The sequence below is a fragment of the Carcharhinus amblyrhynchos genome, chromosome 1, assembly GCF_965287045.1.
Source record: "Carcharhinus amblyrhynchos chromosome 1, sCarAmb.v2.hapA, whole genome shotgun sequence".
Taxonomy (NCBI): domain Eukaryota; kingdom Metazoa; phylum Chordata; class Chondrichthyes; order Carcharhiniformes; family Carcharhinidae; genus Carcharhinus; species Carcharhinus amblyrhynchos.
In genome coordinates, this window is record NC_137324.1 from 147,667,148 (window position 1) to 147,691,435 (window position 24,288).

Below are 24,288 nucleotides of genomic sequence, written 5' to 3' on the forward strand. Positions count from 1 at the left end.
TAACGCACAAATAAGTGCGGCGTGCAGGAATGGAACGGCGATAATTATGGGGGATTTCAATCTACATATTGATTGGTCGACCCATGTTGGACGCAGTGGGCTCGAGGAGGAGTTCTTGGAATGCTGCCGGGATAGTTTCCTTGAACAGTGTGTGTTGGAGCCGACAAGGGAGCGAGCTATCTTGGATCTGGTGTTATGTAATGAGGCAGGTAGAATTAGGGACCTTGCGGTGAAGGATCCTCTTGGGGAGAGTGATCATTGTATGGTGGAGTTTCTGGTGCAGATGGAGGAGGAGAAAGTGGGTTCCCGGACACGCGTCCTTTGTTTGAACAGAGGGGAGTACGGTAGGATGAGAGAAGAATTGGCGAATGTGGACTGGGGGAGCGCGTTGGAAGGTAGGTCTGCTGAGGAGCAGTGGAGGATCTTTAAGGAGATCTTTCTTGGTGCTCAGCAGAAATTTATTCCGATGGTCAAAAAGGACCGTAGGAGGAGAGGTAATAAGCCGTGGATAACGAAGGAGGTGAAGGAAAGTGTTAAATTAAAAGCGGAGGCGTTTAGAGTAGCTAAGAGTAGTGGGCGAGAAGAGGATTGGGAGAGGTTTAAATGTCAACAAAGATTGACAAAGAAGTTGATAAAGAAGGGTAGGAGAAACTGAAGCTGGGCTGGCGCTTAATATAAAAAAGGATAGCAAGAGTTTTTATAAATATATAAAAAGGAAGAGGCTGGCTAGGGTGAACGTTGGACCCTTAGAGGATGAGGGGGGGACTTAGTGGTAGGGGATGGGGAAATGGCTGAGGTCTTGAATAACTTTTTTGTTTCGGTCTTCACGGAGGAAGATGTGAATAATTTGCCGGGTGTTAGCGATGGAAAGGTGGTAGGACTGGAGGGTCTCGATGACATTTTTGTTACTAGAGAGGCGGTGCTCGACAGACTGGAGGGACTGATTGTGGACAAGTCCCCAGGACCGGATAGAATGCATCCGAGGGTTCTGAAAGAAATGGCGGAGGTGATAGTGGATGCCTTGGTGGTTATTTTCCAAACGTCGCTGGATTCCGGGGAAGTGCTGGAAGATTGGAAAACGGCTAATGTTACGCCGTTGTTTAAGAAGGGTGGCAGGCAAAAGGCAGGGAATTATAGGCCGGTTAGTTTAACGTCTGTTGTAGGTAAAATGTTAGAATCTGTCATCAAGGAGGAAATAGCAAGGCATCTTGAGGGGAGTTGCTTGATAGAGCAGACGCAGCACGGTTTCGTTAAAGGGAAGTCGTGTCTGACAAACTTATTGGAGTTCTATGAGGATGTGTCTAGGGTGGTGGATAGAGGAGAGCTGGTGGATGTGGTCTTTCTTGATTTTCAGAAGGCGTTTGACAAGGTACCTCACGAGGTTATTGCAGAAGGTAAGGGGGCATGCAGTTGGGAGTAGGGTGTTAGCGTGGATAGAGGATTGGTTGTCAAATAGGAGGCAGAGAGTGGGGGTTAATGGGTGCTATTCAGGTTGGCGGTTGGTGACTAGTGGAGTGCCCCAGGGGTCAGTGCTGGGGCCTCAGCTATTTACCATTTATATAGATGATCTGGAGGAGGGAACCGAGTGTATGGTGTCGAAATTTGCTGATGACACCAAGATTGGTGGAACGGCAAATTGCGCGGAGGGTGTGGAGAGTCTGCAGAAGGGTCTAGATAGGCTGGGCGAGTGGGCCAAGAACTGGCAAATGGAATTTAATGTTGGCAAGTGTGAGGTGGTCCACTTTGGTAGGAATAATGGTAGGAAGGACTATTACTTACGTGGTGAAAAACTGCAGCAGGCGACGGTGCAGAGGGACCTCGGGGTCCTTGTGCATGAGTCGCAAAAACCTAGCCTGCAGGTGCAGCAGGTGGTCAGGAAGGCGAATGGGATGCTGGCCTTCATAGCGAGGGGGATTGAATATAAAAGTAGGGAGGTCTTGCTGCAGCTGTATAGGGCATTGGTGAGGCCGCAGCTGGAGTACAGTGTGCAGTTTTGGTCGCCGCACTTACGCAAGGATATTTTAGCCTTGGAGGGAGTGCAGAGGAGGTTTGCTAGGCTGATACCGGAGTTGAGGGGGTTGAGCTATGAGGAGAGGCTGAATAAACTAGGCTTGTACTCGTTAGAGTTTAGAAGAATGAGGGGAGATCTCATTGAGACATATAAGATGATGAATGGGATGGATAGGATAGAGGTGGAGAGACTCTTCCTGCTCAGAAAGGACAGTAGGACTAGGGGGCACAGCCTCAAGATAAAGGGGGGGCGGTTTAGAACAGAGTTGAGGAGGAACTTCTTCACTCAAAGGGTGGTGAATCTCTGGAATTCTCTGCCCGTTGAAGTGGTGGAGGCTGCCTCGCTAAATATTTTTAAGACGCGGGTTGATGGGTTTTTGATGAGCGAGGGGATTAAGGGTTATGGGGAGAGGGCGGGAATGTGGAACTGAGCCACGACAGATCAGCCATGATCTTATTGACTGGCGGGGCAGGCTCGAGGGGCTAGATGGCCTACTCCTGCTCCTATTTCTTATGTTCTTGTGAGTGCCAATTGTTCGCATTGTTAAAATTCTATCCCTTGAATGAGATAAATGTCGAAATAAAACATGGGGAGAGGAGGTATGGGTAAGATGCTCTCTGAGAGTTGGTGCCAAATGGCCTCTTTTTCACTGTTGCGATTCAATGATTGTCAGAGCTCGTGGAAGTTGGGGGTAAAAGTTAGTATAGTTAAAGCATTGGTTAATAGACCGGAAGCAGAGTGTGGGCATAAATTGAATATTTCCAAGTTGGCAGGCAGTGAATAGTGGAAAGCTGCTAAGGATCAGTACTGGGGCCTCAACTATTCGCAGATTATAGTAATGAATTATATACATTACTATGTCACTTAATTTGAGTTTACTGATGATGTTGGACTGGGTTATGTGAGTGACCGTAAGATGCAGATGGTCTCCACGTTTGAGAAAATATATAATTGCATTGGATGAAGTACAGCATAGCTTCCCTAAATTTGTCCCTGGGATGAGTGGGTTGACTTGTGGTGAGGGACTGAGTAAATTAAGCCTGTGTTCTCTGGAGCTTAGAAGAATGAGAGGTGAACTCATTGAAACATATAAGATTTTGAAGGGGCGTGATAGGGTTGATGCTGAGAGATTCCTGGGGACCTAAAACATAGGAGCGCAGTTTCAGAATAAGGCGCCAATCATTTTGGACTGAGTGTTTTTGGAATCCGCCCCCCACACCCGCCCTGCAGGTTGTCAATGCTCCATTTTTAATATATTTACAGCTGACAGCTTTTTGGTGTCTCAGATAATCATGGGATATGGGGAGTACGCAGTAAAATGGAGTTGAAACTTATAATCAGCCATAATCATAATGAATGGCAGAGCAGACTTGACAGGCCAGATGGTCTATTGCTTTTCTTATTTCTTGTGTTCTTGCGTAAGATCCTCTTCACTCCTGTATTCAAAGTCACTTACAATAAAGGCCCAGGAGGAATACAACGTTTGTCAGCATCAATATTTGAATCATCAACAGTCATGGGTGAGGTGCCTGAAGATTGGAGAATAGCAAATGTTGTGCCTTTGTTTAAAGAGGGCTGCAGGGAAAAGCCTGGGAACTACAGGCTAGTGAGCCTTACATCTGTTGGTGGGTAAATTGTTGGAAGGTATTTTGAGAGACAGGATCTACAGGCATTTAAAGATGCAAGGACTGATTAGGGACAGTCAGCATGGCTTTGTGAGTGGAAAATTATGTCTCTCAAATTTGAGTTTTTTGAAGAGGTAACGAAGAAGGTACGTGAGGGCAGTGCAGTTGATATTGTCTACATGGACTTTAGCAAGGCCTTTGGCAAGATACCACATGGTAGGTTGTTGCACCAAGTTAAATCTCACAAGATCCAGGGTGAGGTATCTAAATAGATACAAAATTGGCTTCTTAACAGAAGCCAGAGGGTGGCTGTAGAGAGTTGTTTTTCAACGAGAGGCCTGTGACCAGCGGTCTGACAGAGGGTGGTGAGTGCCTGGAACAAGCTGCCAGAGATATTGATAGAGGCGGGTACAATTTTATCTTTTAAAAAGCATTTAGATAGTTACATGATTACAATGGGTGTAGAGGATGTGGGCTAAATGCGGGTAATTGGGATTAGGTTAGGGGTTTTAAAAACAGAAGGTGGCATGGACAAGTTGGGCTGAAGGGCCTATTTCCATGCTGTAAACCTCTATGACTCTATGATTATGATTTCTGTGTTTATGCAGCACATTTAACTATTTAAAATGTATCAAGAAAACCATGTTTATTTCCTTATTCACTTTGTCAACATTCCTTTGCACCCTATTTACTTAAGTCATTGTTTTGAATTTTTTCGCGCTGTATGGTTTACTAACCTTCATGTGTTGCTTTCCTAAGTCAGTCTAAGTTTGGGAATTGCCTAAGCCTTTATTTGTAGACAGATGTTAAGAATTAATTTGTGCTTGTACTTTATTTTGATCAGCATTTATAAAGGAACCATCTCTCACGTTGCTGCTGAACTCCTGCAAAATGTACAGCTGCTGATTAAAGCATCCCTGTGTAAATTCACTCTTTAAATTTGAACTAATATTTACCAAAATAGCCTGATTTCTTGGTTAGGCAGGCAGTATAATTTCTTTTAAGTTATTTGCACTGTTCACCCATCCCTTTTGGTTATCTTTTATATTTTAACTTGACCCTGGAATGTAAAATTATCCATGCTCATCAAAGGCTAAGAAATCTGTAGTTCATTACTCTAATCATTCTATCAAACACTGGACATCACACATGATGCTCATCATGTACTTTGAGTTCTTTTGCACAGCACAAAATACTAAGGCATACAAGCTAAAACTAACGAATTCATACGTTGAATAATACATTGAAACAGTAAGATGCTGAGAGTATAGTACTTAACAATAAAAATAAAATTACTCCACAAGTGGTTGAAATTCCCATTTGAGAAAGTACTTCTTGCAGCTTGATAAGCAGCAGGACTTTTGCATAAAATTCTTTTGTGGCTTTTCATGACGTGATGTTATACGTAGAAGGTACAAATTTTGAATACACCCAACGCATTCAGATCTCTTGTTAGAACAAAAAAGAGAACAATCTGTGCTATGATTTATGCTATTGGACTTCTCTCTTTTTTTAACCAGCCTTTTCTATCAATTCATGCACCATTTGAAGTAGGGTATCAATCTCTAGGGACTGCGTAATATTTGTAGCACAGAAAGAGACCATTTGGTCCAAAAACTTCATGCTGGTGTTTAGGCTCCACACAAGTCTTGTCCTGCCCCATCTCCTCTAACCCCTTCAATGTAACCATGTTTTTTTTTCCCTTCATGTGTTTATTTTAGCTTCCTCTAAACAAATCAATGCTAGTAGTCTCAACTACTTCTTAGGTAGTTCTGCATTGTAGCCACTCTGGCAAACACACTGAATATCACCTTCAAGAGAAATGTATTTAAAATTAACTTACATTTATGACACTTAGTTCAGGGTTACCCCACCAGTAGAAACATTTTTGTGTCTATCCTATCAGATCTTTTCATTATCTTAAACCTCAATCAGGTCATCCCTATTTTCTAAAATCAAGAATGCCAGGCTGTTCAATCTTTCCTGTTGAGTGTAATCTCTCAGTTCCAGTTTCGTTATAGTACCTTTTTTGCACTTTCTACAATGTTCCTGTATCTTTTTATAATATGGAGACTAGAGTGTAGGTGTGGTCCAGCCAAAACTCTTAGTGAAAGAGGAAGTAGTTGAGACACTGGGTTAAAAATTGTTGAAGAACATATATTGGAATGACTGGTAGTACCTGGGGTTGAATGATGCATTGATGAGATACTTGATAGGCTGTGTAGCACCTGGACCAGATGAGATGAATCTTGAGGATATTGAGGCAAGTAAGGATGAGAACTGTGAAACACTGATCATACTTTTCTACTGTCCTTAGTTATAGGGATGATGCCAGCAGATTTGCGAATTCAGAATGTTACATCCTTGCTTAAAAAATGGTGTAAGCATAAGCCCAGCAACTACAGCCTAGTCAGTTTAACATCTGTGGAGGAAAACTTTTAGTAATGATAATCCAGGACAAAATTAACAGTTACTGCATCAAATGTGAATTAATTAAACTAAGCTGGAATGAATTTGTTAAGGGAAAATCGTATTTACCAATTTGAGTTTTTGATGAGGTAACAGAGATGGTTGGTGAAAACATTGTGTTTGATGTAGTGTACATATGTCTACACCAGATTTTCAAATGAGCAACTCCCCTAATGGCAGTGCCCTACCTTTTCCTTGCAACCTTGCACATTCTTCTTTTTCAGATGACAGCCTAATTCCCTTTTGAATGCCTCGGTTGAACCTGTCTCCACCACACTCTCAGACAGCACATTCCATCCCTTAATCACTTGCTGAAAATGCTTTTCTTGTGTCACTTTTGCTTTGTTTGTCAATTATTTTAAATCTGTGCCCTCACGTCTGAATCTTTGAGTGGAAGAGTTTCTCCCTATCTACTTTATTCAGGCCCTCATGATTTTGAATGCCTCTATCAAATTTCCTCTGTTTTCTCAAAGGAAGCGAGTCCCAACCCCTCCAAAGTATTTTCATAACTGAAGTTCCTCATCCCTCGAATCGTTCACGTGAATCTTTTCTTCATTCTCTCCAATGCATTTGCATTTTGTGTGGCACCCAGACCAGGATGTAGTACTCCAGCTGAGGCTTAACTCATGTTCTGTACAAGTTCAACATAATCTCCTTGATCTTGTGCGCTATGCTACTGTTAATAAAGCCTAGGATACTAAGTGCTTTATTAACTGCTTAACAATCTTGTTAACTTATGTTGCTAATATTAGTGATTTTTGTTTCTTCTAAGGAGTATGTATCCTCCTTGCTCTTCCTATCAAAACCACTACTTCACAGACCCTTATATTTATTTCATTTGTCAATTACATCTCCATTCTGTGACTTTGTTGATGTTTTCTGTATTTTATGTACACCTTCTCTGTATTAACTACCTGCCCAATTTAATATCATCCCCAAATTTTGAAATGATACTTCCAATTTCTAATTCCAAATCTTTTATGTAAATAGATAAGTGGTGAGCAACAGTGACCCCGTAACCAATTCTTATGGAACACCACTTCCTGCATTGTGCCAGTTTGAAAAGCTGCCTCTGGCCCTTTATTTTTTGTTTTTTTTTATTTTGAAGCCAACTATCTCCCCTGACTCAGCATATCTTGAGCTTGGTCATGAATTTACTATGAAGTATCTTCACCGAAAATAGAAGTGTATTATGTCTACTGCATTACCCGTGTTTGACCTTTCTGTTAATTCTTCAGAGAATTAAATAAGAAATAAATAACCTGCCCTTTCAAAATGTGTGCTGGCTATTCCATTTGCTGTAAACTGTTTCCACCTGATTTTCCATTACATGTTTGCTACTTGACATTAATTGAAATAACACTTTTGGCTTGAAATGAAGTTAATGTATAGTGAACATGATGGTTTTCTCAAACATCCAAGAAATTGATCAGCTTGAGTCCAGAGGCTATAGCAATTTGACACATCAGTTTAGAGCTTAAGTTGAATTTGGTGAAGAAGGACTACTTTCATTTTAGCTATGCTGAAAATTATCTGAAATAAAGATATTTCTTTATTTGTCACAGGATGGAAATGGTGCTTTTATCTTGCTTTAATTCTGATTAACAACCTGCTTTTAACTCAACCAACAATTATGTGAACTGCTTGATGTAGAAGTCCCTAAACCATCTCAGCAGCTTAATACGTTTATGCAAATAGCAATCGGAAACAGCATCAATGTGACAAATTGATTGCTGCATATTCCTGAAAGTCTTGCTGTTTTGAATGTCTGTTGATTATACAAAAAGAAGTATAATGGAAGATAACCAGCCTTTCATATCAAAGGATCAATGCTATGTTATTAATTAAATCAGGAAATGAATCACCTTCATCTTTTAAGCAGATGAAACAAGCGGTTGAGCCTTTGTTAATTTTTTTTTAAACAGTAACAGCAGCTTGCTCTTCCAGTGCCTCCATTATGAAAATATTTAGTGCTGTTCTTTATCAGTATTAAGTGACATAGCCATTTCTCTGGACAATGTGGAAAACTACTTCATAGTAAAAATGCCATTGGCATGTGGGAACCAGGCAGCAAAGGCTGCTTGGTCAGTATCTCTGTCTTCTTGTCAATAACTAAAAGCTGGTAAAAGAATCAATGTTCACCCTGTTGTGCAGACAATTCTTGAATGTAAACATTTTAATTTGTTATCTATGATTAACACGCCTGACCACAGTGGCTGACCTCTTTAATTTTATTACGTGCGTATATTTCCAGGCAGATTAGAGTTTTTGAATGTGTTGTCACAAGTCTGTGCATTTCTTTCCCAGAGCTCCATGTTAGATCAAGTTTTTGCTGTTACCACAATATTGAAATCTCTCTTTATCAATGCCATAAATTATATCCCATATGACTGCCTGAAAAGTAAACTATCCTTCCTTGTCAGTGGCCTCAACTGCAGCTTTCGACATGGTCGATCTTGCCATTCTGCTCTTCCCCTATCCACTGTTTTCTAGCTGAGTGGATCTCGCACACTTGGTTTGATTCTCATTTAAGTATTGCTGGCATATCTCTTGTGATAACTTTTCTTTCCACTTTTGGATTGTTTTCTCAAGTGTTCCTCTAAGAATTCCTCTTTATTCTCCCTTTCCTACTCCCCAAATCCTGTCCATTATCCATAGACCAAAAGTCAAGAGTGTGATGTGGAATTCTGTCCAATTGCCTGGATGAGTGGAGCTCCAACACTCTCAAAGCTAACATCATCGAGAAGTAAGCTGGTCACTTAATTAGCCCCTGATCCATCATGTTAAACATTCACTTCTTCCACCACTAATGCACATTGGCAGCAGCGTGTACCCTTTAGAAGATGTACTGCAGCCACTCACCAATGCTCCTTTGATAACAGCAGATAATTCTGTGACCTTTATCATCTAGAAGGATAAGTGCAGCAGATGCCTTGGAACAACACTATCTGCAAGTTTCCTTCCAAGTCTCACATCACACTGACTTGGACAATCACCACCACTTTCTCAAGGGCAATTAGAGATGTGCAATAAATAGTGGCTTTGCCAATGTCTAGAACTCAAGAATGTTCAATCTAATTGCGCCTGTCAGTGATACCACCTAAAGAAAAAACATTTGTTTTCACATTTGGTACTGAAACCCAGCTCTACCTCACCAACACTTCTTTCAACGTGATATTATTAGACTGTTTCGATGGCATAGTGGTTAGCGCAGCTGCCTCTCAGTGCCAGGGTTCGATTCCTGGCTTGGTGACTGTCTGCATGGAGTCTGCACGTTCTCTCTGCGTTTGCGTGATTTTCCTCTGAGTGCTCTGGTTTCCTCCCACAGTCCAAAAGATGTGCTGATTAGGTGCATTGGCCATGCTAAATTCTCCCTCAAGTGTACCTGAACAGGCGCTAGAGTGTGGTGGTTAGGGGGTTTCACAATAATTTCATAGCAGTGTTAATGTCCATCTATTTGTAATATTAATAAATAAAACTTAAACTTAGACATTCAGCACTGGATAAGCAGACATTTCCTCATTTAATAGTGGGAGGAGCAAAGATGTTGTCTTCTGTTACTGCTACATACTCCATTCCCTCGCTACTGGCTCCATACTTTCCCTGGCACCTTAGGCTAAACCATAAAACATTTGCAACCTTGGTGTCATCTTTGACTTGAAACTAAGCATTTGATTAAATGTTCGCATATCACCAAGACTGCCTATTTTCACCTCCGTGATATCACCCAGTGTTGTCCCTGCCGCTTTGCTAAAATCTTACTCATGTTTTTGATATCTCTGGACTTGACTTCAATGACTCCTTACTGAAGTCTCAAATCTGACCTTGTGTGAAAACCTCAGGTCATCCAGCCCTTTGCCCTTGTTTTTCCTCATCTCCAAATCCTGTTCACATGTCACCCCTGTGTTTGGTAATCTACATTTGTTCCTACTTAAGCAATGCCTCAATTTTAAAATTATCTTCCTTGTTTTTATGAACTTGGATATCCTCTAATCAATCAGGATCTTTCTCAATAGTATAGTGCAGTGCTTAATTTTTAAAAAATGAGATACAAAATTTATATAACAAAATTATTTTGGCAGGAATGGTGTGAGAGTGACATTGCAACATAACTTACTGATTTTTAGAAATGTGTTTGCAGTTTTGAGATGCAACTCTTCAAATTTGTTCATATCAAGAGTTTTAAGTCTTTTTTAGAACAGACAGAATCTTAATATATGGTTATTGATTATTACTCTGGACTTGTAAACTGTTAATTGCGTTTTAATTGTCTGCAAGTGTTGGGCATTAGCCGAAGATTCAGTTGAGCTGCTATTAAGAGACATACTAAAATTGCTGTCATTGGGTTAGGAGGTATTAGTTTGTAATGTGTAAATCTGTGAATAAATATACAAGTGTGTTAAGATTATCTTCACCAATTGACTTTCTGGACCTCAGTTACATTCTTGCTGATGGATCATTTCTAAGTGTACCCAATTGAAATTGAGAGACCATTTTCTTCACTTGTACTCCATTACTTGTATCTTCTCTCCGTTTTGTATCCTTCACTTGCAGCTTTTCACTACAGGGCTTTTCTGGGATGCCTTTCAGTATCATCAGAATAAACTATATATCAGATTTTCAAACACAGTTTTAAAAATTGATAGTCCTTTAAATTAAATCTCAGGGATTGCAATTGGTTAGAGTTGTAGGCTCCCAGGTATGTTTGAAAAAAGTTCAGGGTTTTATTGAGCAATTGTTAACATGTTAAATATTTTACAACTATATGTGACTCTTGTGTATTTCTGTTTTCAAAGATTTAATACAGGATTGGGCAAGTGATAATGCCCCTGACATCTATTCATTTGTTCCATATACTTGGAAATTGAAAATAATGTTCCACCAGTTTGAGATGATATGGGCAGCAAACCAACACAACTGGATAGATTGCTCTACCAAACAACAAGAAAATGGTAAGAATATATAACCCTTCACAAAAGATAGTTGAATCTTGTTATAATTTTATGTATACTTGACCATCAGCTTTATCAGGAGGTTAGAAATTAAATCTGACTGTGACCATGGATGCCAATGTTTCCATTTTTAGTTTGTCATTTGAACTGTTTCAAGTAGTTATGATGTGTTGTTTAGGATAACCTATACTTGTTGATTGTCCTGAACACTCTTCAGCAAGATCCTAAAAAGAAAGAAAAAAATTATAGATTTAATTGCATTAGGAAAGCTTGCAAAATATTTGTATTCTTTTATGGCATGTAGGCGTCGCTGGAAAAGCCTGCATTGTTGCCCATCTCTGAGTGGCTTGCTCGACTAATTCAGAGAGCAGTTAAAAGTAACCATATATTGTGAAACTGGACTTGCATGTCGACCAGACCAAGTACGGATGGCAGATTTCCTGCCCTACAAGATATTAGTGAACTAAATAAGTTTTTCAAACAATCAGTGATGGTTTCAAGGTCACCATTATTGACGCTAGCTTTATAATCCAGATTGTATTTGTTGAATTTAGATTCCACAAGCTACCATGGTGGAATTCAAACCCGTGTCCCCTGAGCCTGAGAGTCTGGAATATTAGTTTAGTGACACTACTACCACATCACCATCTCCCTAAAACTGATGATGTGGAAGGGACAAAACATTGTTTGAAATTTTTGATAGTGGTTAATTATGAACGGAAAGCACTGACTTAAAATGTTCTTTTTTTTAAATAAGAGAAACGCAACCTTGTAAAATTTGACCCTTTTGCAGGCAGTATGTTTGAGATGATCAGTAGAAATAGTTCCTAATAAGGATTTATATGATACAGAAGCACTCAATATATTCTTCTGAACGCAAGCCAGTATTTGTGAAGTATTGGTCATTCTTGAAAAATGAGTGGAATATTGATCTTTAGCCATCTGATATTGTAGTTTAGGTAGCGCTTTGCTTGAGCATTGCCAGATGCCCATCAAAGGTAATAAGAACATAAGAAATAGGAGCAGGAGTAGGCCACCTAGCCGCTTGAGCCTGCCCCACCATTCAGTAAGATCATGGCTGATCTTGTAGTGGTTCAGTTCCACTTATCCACCTGCTCCCCATAACCCTTAATTCCCTTATTGATCAGAAATCTATCTACCTGTGACTTAAACATATTCAACGAGGTAGCCTCTACCGCTTCAATGGACAGAGAATTCCAGAGATTCACTATCCTCTGAGAGAACAAGTTCCTCCTCAACACTGTTCTAAACTGACTCCCCCTTATTTTAACACTGTGTCCTCTAGTTCTTGTTTCCTTTCTAAGTGGAAAGAATCTCTCTGCCTCCACCCTATCTAGCCCCTTCATTATCTTATATGTCTCTATAAGATCCCCCCTCAGCCTTCTAAACTCCAACGAGTACAGGCCCAATCTACTCAATCTCTCCTCATAAGCTAACCCCCTCACCTCCGGTATCAACCTGGTGAACTTTCTGTGTACTCCCTCCAAGGCCAATATATGCTTTTGCAAATAAGGGGACCAAAATTGCACATACTACTCCAGTTGTAGCCTCACCAGTACCCTGTACAATTGCAGCAAGACCTCCCTGCTTTTATATTCCATCCCCCTCGCGATAAAGGCCAACATTCCATTTGCTTTCTTGGTCACCTGCTGCACCAACAAAACTGACTTTTTGCGATTCATGCACAAGGACCCCCAGGTCCCTCTGCACAGTAGCATCTTGTAATTTATCACCATTTAAATAATAGTCCATTTTACTATTATTCCTTCCAAAGTGGATAACCTCACACTTGCCTACGTTATACTCCATCTGCCAGATCCTTGCCCACTCACTCAGCCTATCCAAATCTCTCTGCAGACTATCCGCGTCCTCCACGCAATTTGCTTTCCCATTCATCTTTGTGTCATCCACAAACTTTGTTACCCTACACTCAGTCCCCTCCTCCAGATCGTCTATGTATATGGTAAACAGTTGAGGCCTCCACCACTGATCCCTGCGGCACTCCACTAGTCACCAATTGCCAACCAGAAAAGCACCCATTTATTCCAACTCTCTGCTTCCTGTTAGATAGCCAATCCTCAATCCACGCTAACACTTTACCCCCAACTCCGTGTACCTTAATCTTCTGCAGCAACCTTTTGTGAGGCACCTTACTGAACGCCTTCTGGAAATCTAAAAACACCACATCCACCGGTTCCCCTCTGTCAATCACACTCGTTACATCTTCATAAAAATCCAGTAAGCTCATCAAACGCGACTTTCCCTTCATGAATCCATGCTGCGTCTGCTTGATCAAACCACTCTTTTCCAAGTGTCCTGCTATTTCTTCTTTAATGATGGATTCCAGCATTTTCCCAACTACGGACGTTAAGCTAACCGGCCTGTAGTTACCCGCCTTTTGTCTACTTCCTTTTTTAAACAGTGGCGTCACATTAGCTGTTTCCAATCAGCCGGCACTTCCCCAGAGTCCAGCAAATTTTGATAAATTACTACTAACACATCTGCTATTACTTCAGCCATTTCTTTTAGTACCCTGGGATGCATTCCATCCAGGCCTGGGGACTTGTCAACCTTTAGTCCCATTAGTCTATCAAGCACTAGCTCTTTAGTAGTAGTAATCATTTTAAGGACCACACCCCTTACAGTCCCACGACCGTCAATTTTCAGTAAGCTATTTGTGTCCTCTACTGTGAAGACCGACACACAAAACTTGTTTAAGGCCTCAGCCATTTCCTCGTTTCCCACCTCTAAATCCCCCCTCTCACCTTCTAAGGGTCCAACATTCACTTTAACCACTCTTTTCCTTTTCATATATTTGTAAAAACTTTTACTATCAATTTTTATGTTTTGCGCTAGTTTAGTTTCATAATCTATCTCTTTCCTTTATCGTTTTCTTAGTTGTTCTTTGTTATTTTTTAAAGCTTTCCCAGTCTTCTAATTCCTCACTAGTTTTGGCCACTCTGTACACATCGGTTTTTAATTTAATACTCTCCTTTATCTCCTTAGTTATCCACGGCTGGTTATCCCTTTTCTTACATTCCTCCTTTATCACTAGAATATATTTTTGCTGAGTACTGAGAAAAATCTCCTTAAAAATCCTCCACCATTCCTCAGCTGTCCTACCACCTAGTCTGAGCTCCCAGTCTACATTAGTCAATTCCGCCCTCATCCTATCGTACTCCCCTCTGTTCAAGCAGAGGACACTGGTTTGGGACCCTACTCTCTCACCCTCCATCTGTATTAGAAATTCAACCATATTGTGATCACTCATTCCAAGAGGATCCCTCACAAGAAGATCTTTAATTCTACCTGTCTCATTACACAGGACCAGATCCAAGATAACTTGCTCCGTTGTATGTTCTGTAGCATACTGTGCGAGGAAACTATCCTGACAGCATTCTAAGAACTCTTCCTCAAGTCCACCGCGTCCGACTTGAGTCAACCAATCAATATGCAGGTTGAAATCCCTCATGATTATTACCGTTCCGTTTTTGCATGCATCCTTTATTTGCTTGTTTATAGTCTGCCCCACCTCGAAGTTATTATTTGGGGGCCTATAGACCACGCCCACCTGTGACTTTCTCCCCTTACTATTCCTTATCTCCACCCACAATGATTCTACATTTTGCTCCTTCGAACCTATATCGTCTCTCACTATCGCCCAGATGTTATCTTTAATTAACAGAGCGACCCCGCCTCCTTTTCGTTCCTGTCTATCCTTCCGAAATGTCTGATACCCCTAGATATTCAGTTCCCAGTCCCGGTCACCCTGCAACCACGTTTCTGTAATGGCCACTAGATCATACCCATTTGTATTGATTTTGTGTCATCAACTCATTCACTTTGTTTCGAATGCTATGTGCATTCAGGTAAAGTGTCTTTATGCTAGCCTTTTATCTGGACCTGATTTGTTGAAACGCTACTAACCTCTCCTGAACCCTCTGCTCCTTTAACTAGTTGAATGTCCTCATCATTAACCTGCACTCGTACCCTCTCTTTACCTTTTGATTTTGTAATTCCCCATACCCCTGAACCACACACACACACCCGCCCCATTTAGTTTAAAGCCCTATCTACAGCCCTAGTTATACGATTCGCTAGGACTCTGATCCCAGCATCATTCAGATGGAGACCATCCCATCTGAACAGATCCCATCATCCCCAATACTGTGCCAATGCCCCATGAATTCAAACCCATTCCTCCCACACCAATCTTTGACCCACGCATTCATCTCCTTAATCTTATTGACTCTGCGCTAATTCACTTGTGGCTCAGGTAGTAACCCAGAGATTACCACCTTGTTGGTTCTGCTTTCTAATTTGTTTCCTAGCTTTTCATACTCCCTCTACAGAACCTATGTGGTAATACATTATTTTCAAATTAAAATTTCACTCTGATGGCAAATAGAACAAGTTAAAGATTTAAATTGTTTTTTCTTTCCCAAGCTTATTTTTTTCCTGCTTTTTTTTTCTTTATGTTCTCCTTGAGCAAAACTGGAGTACTACTTGATGGATGCTATCAATACTTAGTTCACATACTGATTTATGCAATGTTTCATCTATTGGTTTCACTGGGAATCAAAATCAAGGTAGATAAGTTCATTATCTGTCAGGCTACGGGTTGAACATGCTGCTGTCAAGATTCAGAGACTGGTGTGCGTAAGTTGCAGCTGATTGTGCACTAAAAACACTTTCTTTTAGCTGCTTATTAGAATAGTAAGCTGAATTGACCCTTTGGTTCTGGCATTGTTTACTTCTCAGGTGGAGATAAAAATGCCACAAGACCATAAGAAATGGAAACAACAGAAGGCCCAATGATCCTTTTTCACTATTTGCTAAAATTATGTGTGAACTTCTTCAAAAACTCTTAATTTCCTGCCCTATCCATATATTCTTTGCGGCCCTTAGTGTTCAAAATCATTCAGTCTGCATCAAGTATATTCATGCACTAAGCATCAACAGCTCTCTGGGGAATTGCCCCTTTTTCTAGACACTCCAACCAGGTAAAACAGCCTTTCAACATCTATCCTGTCAAACTTACTTAATTTTATAGATTACAATGAGATCATCTCCCATTCTTCTAAATGTCACAGAATATAGGTGTATTCTACTCAAGCTCTCTTCTTAAAACAGTTCTCTCGTTCCAGGAATCAATCTAGTCACCCTTCCTTGTTCGCCCTCAAAGGCAACCATATCTTTCTTGAGGTAAAGTGACCAAAGCTGGATACAGCATTCCAGGTATCATTTCAAGAAAGCTGTGTACAATTACAGCAAGACTCCCTTGCCCTTTAGTGCAAACTCGTTGCAGTAAAGACTAACACACCATTTGGCTTCCTAATTATTTACTGTATCTGCATGTTAACTTTGTAATTCATGTGCATTCCTAGACCGGAATGAATAACAATGTTTACTGGATTTTCAACTTGAAAAAATAATCTGTCTTTTCATTCTGGCTAACTGCTGTGGATAATTTTGCGCTTCCTCACATAATCCAACTGCCATCTTCTTGTCCAGTCACTTAATTGATCATGTGTCCCATCATGGCCTCTCTACTGCCTCCTTACTGTTTTTTCCCACCTGACTCTGTACTATCAACAAATGTCTCTATACTATGCTAGATTCCTATAATTCATTGATATAGATCATATATAGCTGAGGCCCAAGCACCAATTCTTATCATACTCCACTAATTAGAGTTGACCAACCTGACAATACAATAAACACTAATTCTTATTTAGTACTTTACCAATTGTCTTCTGAAAATCCAAATGTACTGCATCCACCGTTTTCTCTTACCAATCCTACTAGTTACACCCGTAAAAACCTAACATATTTATCAAGCATGAATTCTTTTCAATATTTATTTACTGTACCTAATCATACCCCAATTTTTAAGGTGCTCTGTTACCACATCCTTAAAAACATGTTCTTGCATTTTTTGTACTCCTGGTGTCAGGCTAACTGACCTAAGGTTCTCTAATTCCTCCTTCCTCAAACAAGAGTGTTTATATGTGTTATCATCCAAACCACAGAAACCATTCTTGAATTTAGAGATTTTGGAACATTGCATTCATTATCTCCTCAGCCAGTTCTTTCAACTCCAAGGGACGTGGGCCATCAGCTCCAGGGGATTTATCAGTTTTTGGTTCAATTAATTTCTCTCTTGTGTTTGCTTTACTGTGAGTCACTTTATGTTCCTTATGGGCAATCATGGTGGCACAGTGGTTAGCACTGCTGCCTCACAGCAACAGGAACCTGGGTTCAATTCTGGCCTGGGTCACTGTCTGTGCAGAGTCTGCACTTTCTCCCCGTGTCTGCATGTGTTTCCTCCCACAGTTCGAAAGACATGCTGGTTTAGGTGCATTGGCCATGCTAAGTTCTCCCTCATTTTACCCAAACAGATGCTAGAGTGTGGTGATTACGAGATTATCACAGTAATTTCATTGCATTGTTAATGTAAGGCTACTTGTGACACTAATAAATACACTTAAACTCTCTCAGGTGGAGCAGGGTGTTCATCCTGTGCCTTGGTAACACTTATCTTTCAAACAACTACTACAACAGATTATCTGGTCATTTAACTCAAAGCTGTTTGTAGGATATAATTATGCACAAATTCACTGCAGTTTTTAACCTGCAATAAAATAGTGACATATTTATAAGTACATAATTAACTGCAAGTGTTTTGGGATATTCTAAGAATAAGAATGATGCTGTAAATGCAAGATTTTTTTATTCTCAAACTCATTGGTCCCAATAATTAGAATAGAGTGGGAAGGGAGTGTAGGAGGATGTTTTGGACAGGAAACCTCAAAGTATCACATTGTACACACCTTCCATAAATTAATTGAAGATGCTCTCTACTTTTTTTTGCTGAACTGTCAAAATGAAAAGCTGGTTTGTTGCTGTTGGGTGTGAAACCAGTTGAAAAGCAGATGCCATGTAAATGTGACTTTGTAGGAATGAAGCAGGATGGGAGTCAGCTGATCACAGGGGTTTGATTTATGTAAAGGAAAGTTTGTTGGGGTCTGGAGGAATACTCCTGCTCTTCTGGCCTACAAGCAGTGCATTGAAAATGCCTACCCAATGGATTCTGCTACTTCTACCTCCTTTTACCTGCTGGATTCCTGAGGCCTATGAATCCTGGTCTGAATTTTAAAAAAAATGCCCCGGAAATGCAGCCTCCTTAAAAGATATTAATGACCGGCCTGCCTCCTGGGAGTTGATTGGTTGCCTACCCTCTAATTCACCTCTGTTCAAACCAGAGATGATTTGATTGAAGGCAGGTTAGGTTTGAGAATTCTAACATTTTCAGGAGCAAAAAGGGGGCGCGAACAAGATTAGGGAGAATTCTAACACATTCTATAAACACACTAAGGGGAAGAGATTAATCAGGGAAAGATGCCCAATAGAGACCAAAGGGGCGATCTGTGTGTGAAGCTGCAGGGTATTGGAAGAGTGTTAAAATGAATACTTCACATTGGTCTTCACTCAGGAAAAGGAGAATTTAGGTACAGAATTCAAGAAAAGGGACTGAGGAATTTGCTCCATTTGACATAGGAAATGAGGAGGTAATGGAGACTCTTACGGGCTTAAAAATGGACAAATCCCTAAGTCTGGATAAATTGCATCCCAGGCTGTTGTGGAAGGTGAGGCAGAAAATTGCAGGGGCTCTGATTCTCACCTGACGAAGGGGCAGACCCCAAAAGCCAGTGGCGTTTAGTACCAAATAAACCTGTTGGACTTTAACCTGGTATTGTCAGACTTCTAACTGTGTTTACCCCAGCCCAGTGTCGGCATCTCCACATAATGGGGGAAGTGCCAGAGGACTGGAGGATGGTTCCAATTTTCAAGAAGAGTGGTAGAGATGACCAGGAAATTATAGACCGGTGAATCTCACATCAGTGGTAAGAAAACTATTGGAGAACATTCAGAAGGAGAAAATTAATTTCTACTTGGAAAGACATGGATTAATTAGAAATAGTCCTCATGGCTTTGTCAGAGGAAGGACATGCCTAACAAATTTGATAGCAGTTTTGAAAATGTGATTTTGTGGATAAAGGAAATGCCATTGATGTAGTTTGCTAAAAGCAAAGCCTTTAACAATACCCTACGTGGGAGACTGATTGAGAAGATTGAAGCACATGGAATTCAGAAAAACTTGGCAAGATGGCTCTGAAACTGGCTTACTAATAGGATACAAAGGATGGTGATAGAAGGCTGTTTGAGTGAATGGAGGCAAGTTTTCAATGGCATATGACAAGATTGAGTGGTGGGACTCTTATTGTTTGTTATATACATAAATGATACGGATGATAATGTTGCGGGGGGGAAGATAAGCAAGTTTTCAGGTGACATTAAGATTGGTAGGGTGATTAATAGTGAAGAAGAAGGTGGTAGGTTACAAGAAAATATTGATGAGTTGGTCAGATGGGCAGAGCAATGGCCGATGGTATTTAATCCTGATAAGTATGACGTGATGCACTTTGGGAGAAATAACAAGACAAGGAAATTTTTAATGAATGGCAGGACATTAGGAAGCTCAATGGAACAGATGGATTTTGGGGTACTTATTCACAGATCTCTGAAGACAGCAGAGCAGGTGAATAGGATAGTTAAGAAGGCATATTTTATCAGTTGTGGCATAAAGTATAAGAGCAGGGAGGTAATGTTAGAGCTGTACAGAATGTTGGTTCGGTCACAGCTGGAATAATGTGTACAATTTTCGTCATCTCACTACAGGAAGGATGTGATTGCACTAGAGGAGGTACAAAGGAGGTTCACATTAACATTGCAGTGAAGTTACTGTGAAAATCCCCTCCAATAGGCACACTCCAGCGCCTATTGGAGAATTTAGCATGGCCAGTACATCTAACCAGCACATCTTTCAGATTGAGAAGAAACCGGAGCACCTGGAGGTTGTTTCAAGTGGTTATTCAAATACTTTTTAAAGATTGTAAGCCTCTCTCCCCTTTCCAGGCAGTACACTCCAGATTCCCACTACCCTCTGAGTGAAAAATAACTTCCTCAAATCCTCTCTGAATATCCTGCCTCTTAAAGTTATGCCCTTCATGACTGACCCCTCAAACAAGGGGAATAGCTGCTTCCTGTTCAGCCTATCCAAGCCCCTAATAATCTGTAAGGCAGCTAACCACTGTGCCACAATTTACAACTATACCTTTACGTGTACAAGATGGATTGTAGAATGAACTAGATATCGGAAAATATTGTCTGGGCTCATGCGATATAATGTAAAATGATCTGATGGGGGCAGGCTTAAGGCCGTCACTTTTCAAAGAATCTAGAAACTCTATAGTTCTGAAGGAGGAAATTCAGCCCATCGAATCTGCACTGATTCTTCGACACAGCATCTCATCCAGGCCCTTTCCTTGTAACCCCAAATTTGTACCCCACTAATCCCCATAACATACACATCTTTGGACACTGAGGGTCAATTTAGCATGGCCAATGCCCCTAACCTGCACATCTTTGGATTGTGGGAGGAAACCTGAGCACCCAGAGGAAACCCACACAGACATGGGGAGAACATGCAAACTCCTTGCAGACAGTTACCCAAATCTGGAATTGAACCTGGGCTCCTGGCACTGTAAAGCAGCAGCGCCAACCAATGTACCACCCTGAAAAGTACCCAATCTACCTCAATACAATAGATCTCAAAAATCTGAACAACAGGTGAGGGTAACTGACCCATGCTGCTATTATGCATTGGCAGCATGAATAATATTTGCCACTAACAGGATGCTGCCGCTGAGCCAGAAAAACTACCTGGCTATCACACAAATGAGTAATGTGGTTTATGAATTTCAGTGCTAGTGTAATGCTAGGTATGTAGGCCATATATCCCAAAGACTGGCGGATCATATCAAACACTATGTTCTTTTTTTCTGTTCACAATAGGCAATGTACAGACTGTGCCTCAGCAGCCAATGCCTGCAAAAGTCAAAACACAGTGTTCAACATTATATGCAATTCTGCAATTGGCCAACATTTGTTAAATAATGCTCATGTGCTAAGCATTATGCTGACATCCAATTTAAGATTGTCAGTCAGGTGCGCAGTGTGATGTTTCTTTCGTATATTGGAAACTACATATATTAGTACACAAGGCTCTATCTGGAGGAAATAAGTGCGGCGTGCAGGAATGGGACGGCAGTAGTTATGGGGGATTTCAATCTGCATATTGATTGGTCGACCCATGTTGGACGAGGTGGGCTCGAGGAGGAGTTCTTGGAATGCTGCCGGGATAGTTTCCTGGAACAGTGTGTGTTGGAGCCGACGAGGGAGCGAGCTATCTTGGATCTGGTGCTATGTAATGAGGCGGGTAGAATTAGGGACCTTGAGGTGAAGGATCCTCTTGGAGAGAGTGATCATTGTATGGTGGAGTTTCTGTTGCAGATGGAGGAGGAGAAAGTGGGTTCCCGGACACGTGTCCTTTGTTTGAATAGAGGGGAGTATGGTAGGATGAGAGAAGAATTGGCGAATGTGGACTGGGGGAGCGCGTTGGAAGGTAGGTCTGCTGAGGAGCAGTGGAGGATCTTTAAGGAGATCTTTCTTGGTGCTCAGCAGAAATTTATTCCGATGGTTAAAAAGGACAGTAGGAAGAGAGGTAATAAGCCGTGGATAACGAAGGAGGTGAAGGAAAGTGTTAAATTAAAAGCGGAGGAATTTAGAGTAGCTAAGAGCAGTGGGCGAGAAGAGGATTGGGAAAGGTTTAAATGTCAACAAAGATTGACAAAAAAGTTGATAAAGGAGGGTAGAAGAAGCTATGAAGCTGGGCTAGCGCTTAATATAAAAAAGGATAGCAAGAGTTTTTATAAATATATAAAAAGGAAGAGGCTGGCTAGGGTGAACGTTGGTCCTTTAGAGGATGAGAAAGGGGACCTAGTGGTAGGGGATGGGGATATGGCTAAGGTCTTGAATAACTTTTTTGTTTCTGTCTTCACGGAGGAGGACGTGAATAATTTGCCGGGTGTTAGCGATGGAAAGGTGGTAGGACTGGAGGGTCTTAATGACATTACTGTTACTAGAGAGGTGGTGCGCGACAGACTGGAGGGGCTGATTGTGGACAAGTCCCCAGGACCGGATGGAATGCATCCGAGGGTTCTGAAAGAAATGGCGGAGGTGATAGTGGATGCCTTGGTGGTTATTTTCCAGACGTCGCTGGATTCCGGGGAAGTGCCGGAGGATTGGAAAACGGCTAATGTTACGCCGTTGTTTAAGAAGGGTGCCAGGCAAAAGGCGGGGAATTACAGGCCGGTTAGTTTAACGTCTGTGGTAGGTAAAATGTTAGAATCCGTCATTAAGGAGGAAATTGCGAGGCATCTTGAAGGGAATTGCTTGATAGGGCAGACGCAACACGGTTTCATTAAAGGGAAGTCGTGTCTGACAAATTTACTGGAGTTCTATGAGGATGTGTCTAGGGCGGTGGATAGAGGAGAGCCGGTGGATGTGGTCTTTCTGGATTTTCAGAAGGCGTTTGATAAGGTACCTCACAAGAGGTTACTGCAGAAGGTCAGAGGACATGGAGTTGGGGGTAGGGTGTTAGCGTGGATAGAGGATTGGTTGTCAAATAGGAGGCAGAGAGTGGGGGTCAATGGGTGCTATTCGGATTGGCGGTTGGTGACTAGTGGGGTGCCCCAGGGGTCGGTGCTGGGGCCTCAGCTATTTACCATTTATATAGATGATCTGGAGGAGGGAACCGAGTGTAGGGTGTCGAAATTTGCTGATGACACTAAGATTGGGGGAAAGGCAAATTGCGCGGAGGGTGTGGAGAGTCTGCAGAAGGATCTAGATAGGCTGGGCGAATGGGCCAGGAAATGGCAAATGGAATTTAATGTTGGCAAGTGTGAGGTGGTCCACTTTGGTAGGAAGAATGGTAGGAAGGACTATTACTTACGTGGCGAAAAACTGCAGCAGGCGACGGTGCAGAGGGACCTCGGGGTCCTTGTGCATGAGTCGCAAAAACCCAGCCTGCAAGTGCAGCAGGTGGTCAGGAAGGCGAATGGGATGCTGGCCTTCATAGCGAGGGGGATTGAATATAAAAGTAGGGAGGTCTTGCTGCAGCTGTATAGGGCATTGGTGAGGCCGCAGCTGGAGTACTGTGTGCAGTTTTGGGCGCCGCACCTGCGCAAGGATATTTTGGCCCTGGAGGGAGTGCAGAGGAGGTTTACTAGGCTGATACCGGAGTTGAGGGGGTTGAGCTATGAGGAGAGGCTGAATAAACTAGGCTTGTACTCGTTAGAGTTTAGAAGAATGAGGGGAGATCTCATTGAGACGTATAAGATGATGAATGGGATGGATAGGATAGAGGTGGAAAGACTCTTCCCGCTCAAAAAAGACAGTAGGACTAGGGGGCACAGCCTCAAGATAAAGGGGGGGCGGTTCAGAACGGAGTTGAGGAGGAACTTCTTCACTCAAAGGGTGGTGAATCTCTGGAATTCTCTGCCCGTTGAAGTGGTGGAGGCTGCCTCGCTAAATATTTTTAAGAAGCGGGTTGATGGGTTTTTGATAAGAGAGGGGATTAAGGGTTATGGGGAGAGGGCGGGAAAGTGGAACTGAGCAGCGACAGATCAGCCATGATCTTATTGAATGGCGGGGCAGGCTCGAAGGGCCAGATAACCTACTCCTGCTCCTATTTCTTATGTTCTTATGTTCTTATGTTCTTTGCAGACAAATGGAACACGTACACACATTCTGCCTGTTTCAGCTCTACAAAATAAGTAACAGCTGTTCGCTGGTTCATACCTCAAGCACCACCTTGGCCATTAAGAGTCAAGTTGGTTTAAATTGCAAACAATGCTTGGCAGTTAATGGTCAGTCATCATCCACTGGTGTATTCTCATTGGCAGCACCTCTACTAATCAGAGTCCAGTTGCTAACCAATCTGAACTCTCTTCTCGTACAATATAGATTTGTTGATTTCTCTTCCAGTGTCTTTTTTCAGCAATAATAAAGTTTTATAAATCACTGGTTTGTCCTCAGCTCGAATGTTGATTACAATATTGAGTACGTGAGAATGTGTAGGCCTTGGAGAGGATGCGGCGGCGGTTTGCTATAAAGGGAACTTAGTTATGTGGATAGATGAGAGAAGTTGCATTGTTCTCCTTGGAGCAGAGAAGATTCAGGAGATTTAATAGAGGTATACAAAATTATGAGAGATTTAGATGGATTAGATCAGGAGGAAACTGTT

The 24,288-nt window shown here is 41.6% G+C and overlaps 1 protein-coding gene across 8 annotated transcripts in view; it reads left to right on the forward strand.

The window, feature by feature from the left end:
• The window catches only part of kiaa1109 (KIAA1109 ortholog), a 487,987-nt gene that overhangs the window by 144,152 nt on the left and 319,547 nt on the right, over positions 1 to 24,288 (forward strand). For all 8 annotated transcript variants that reach the window (XM_080193511.1, XM_080193510.1, XM_080193515.1 and 5 more), the window contains exon 16: positions 10,902 to 11,057. In XM_080193511.1, the coding sequence (XP_080049637.1) occupies positions 10,902 to 11,057 (156 nt within the window). The remainder of the gene's footprint in view (positions 1 to 10,901; positions 11,058 to 24,288) is intronic.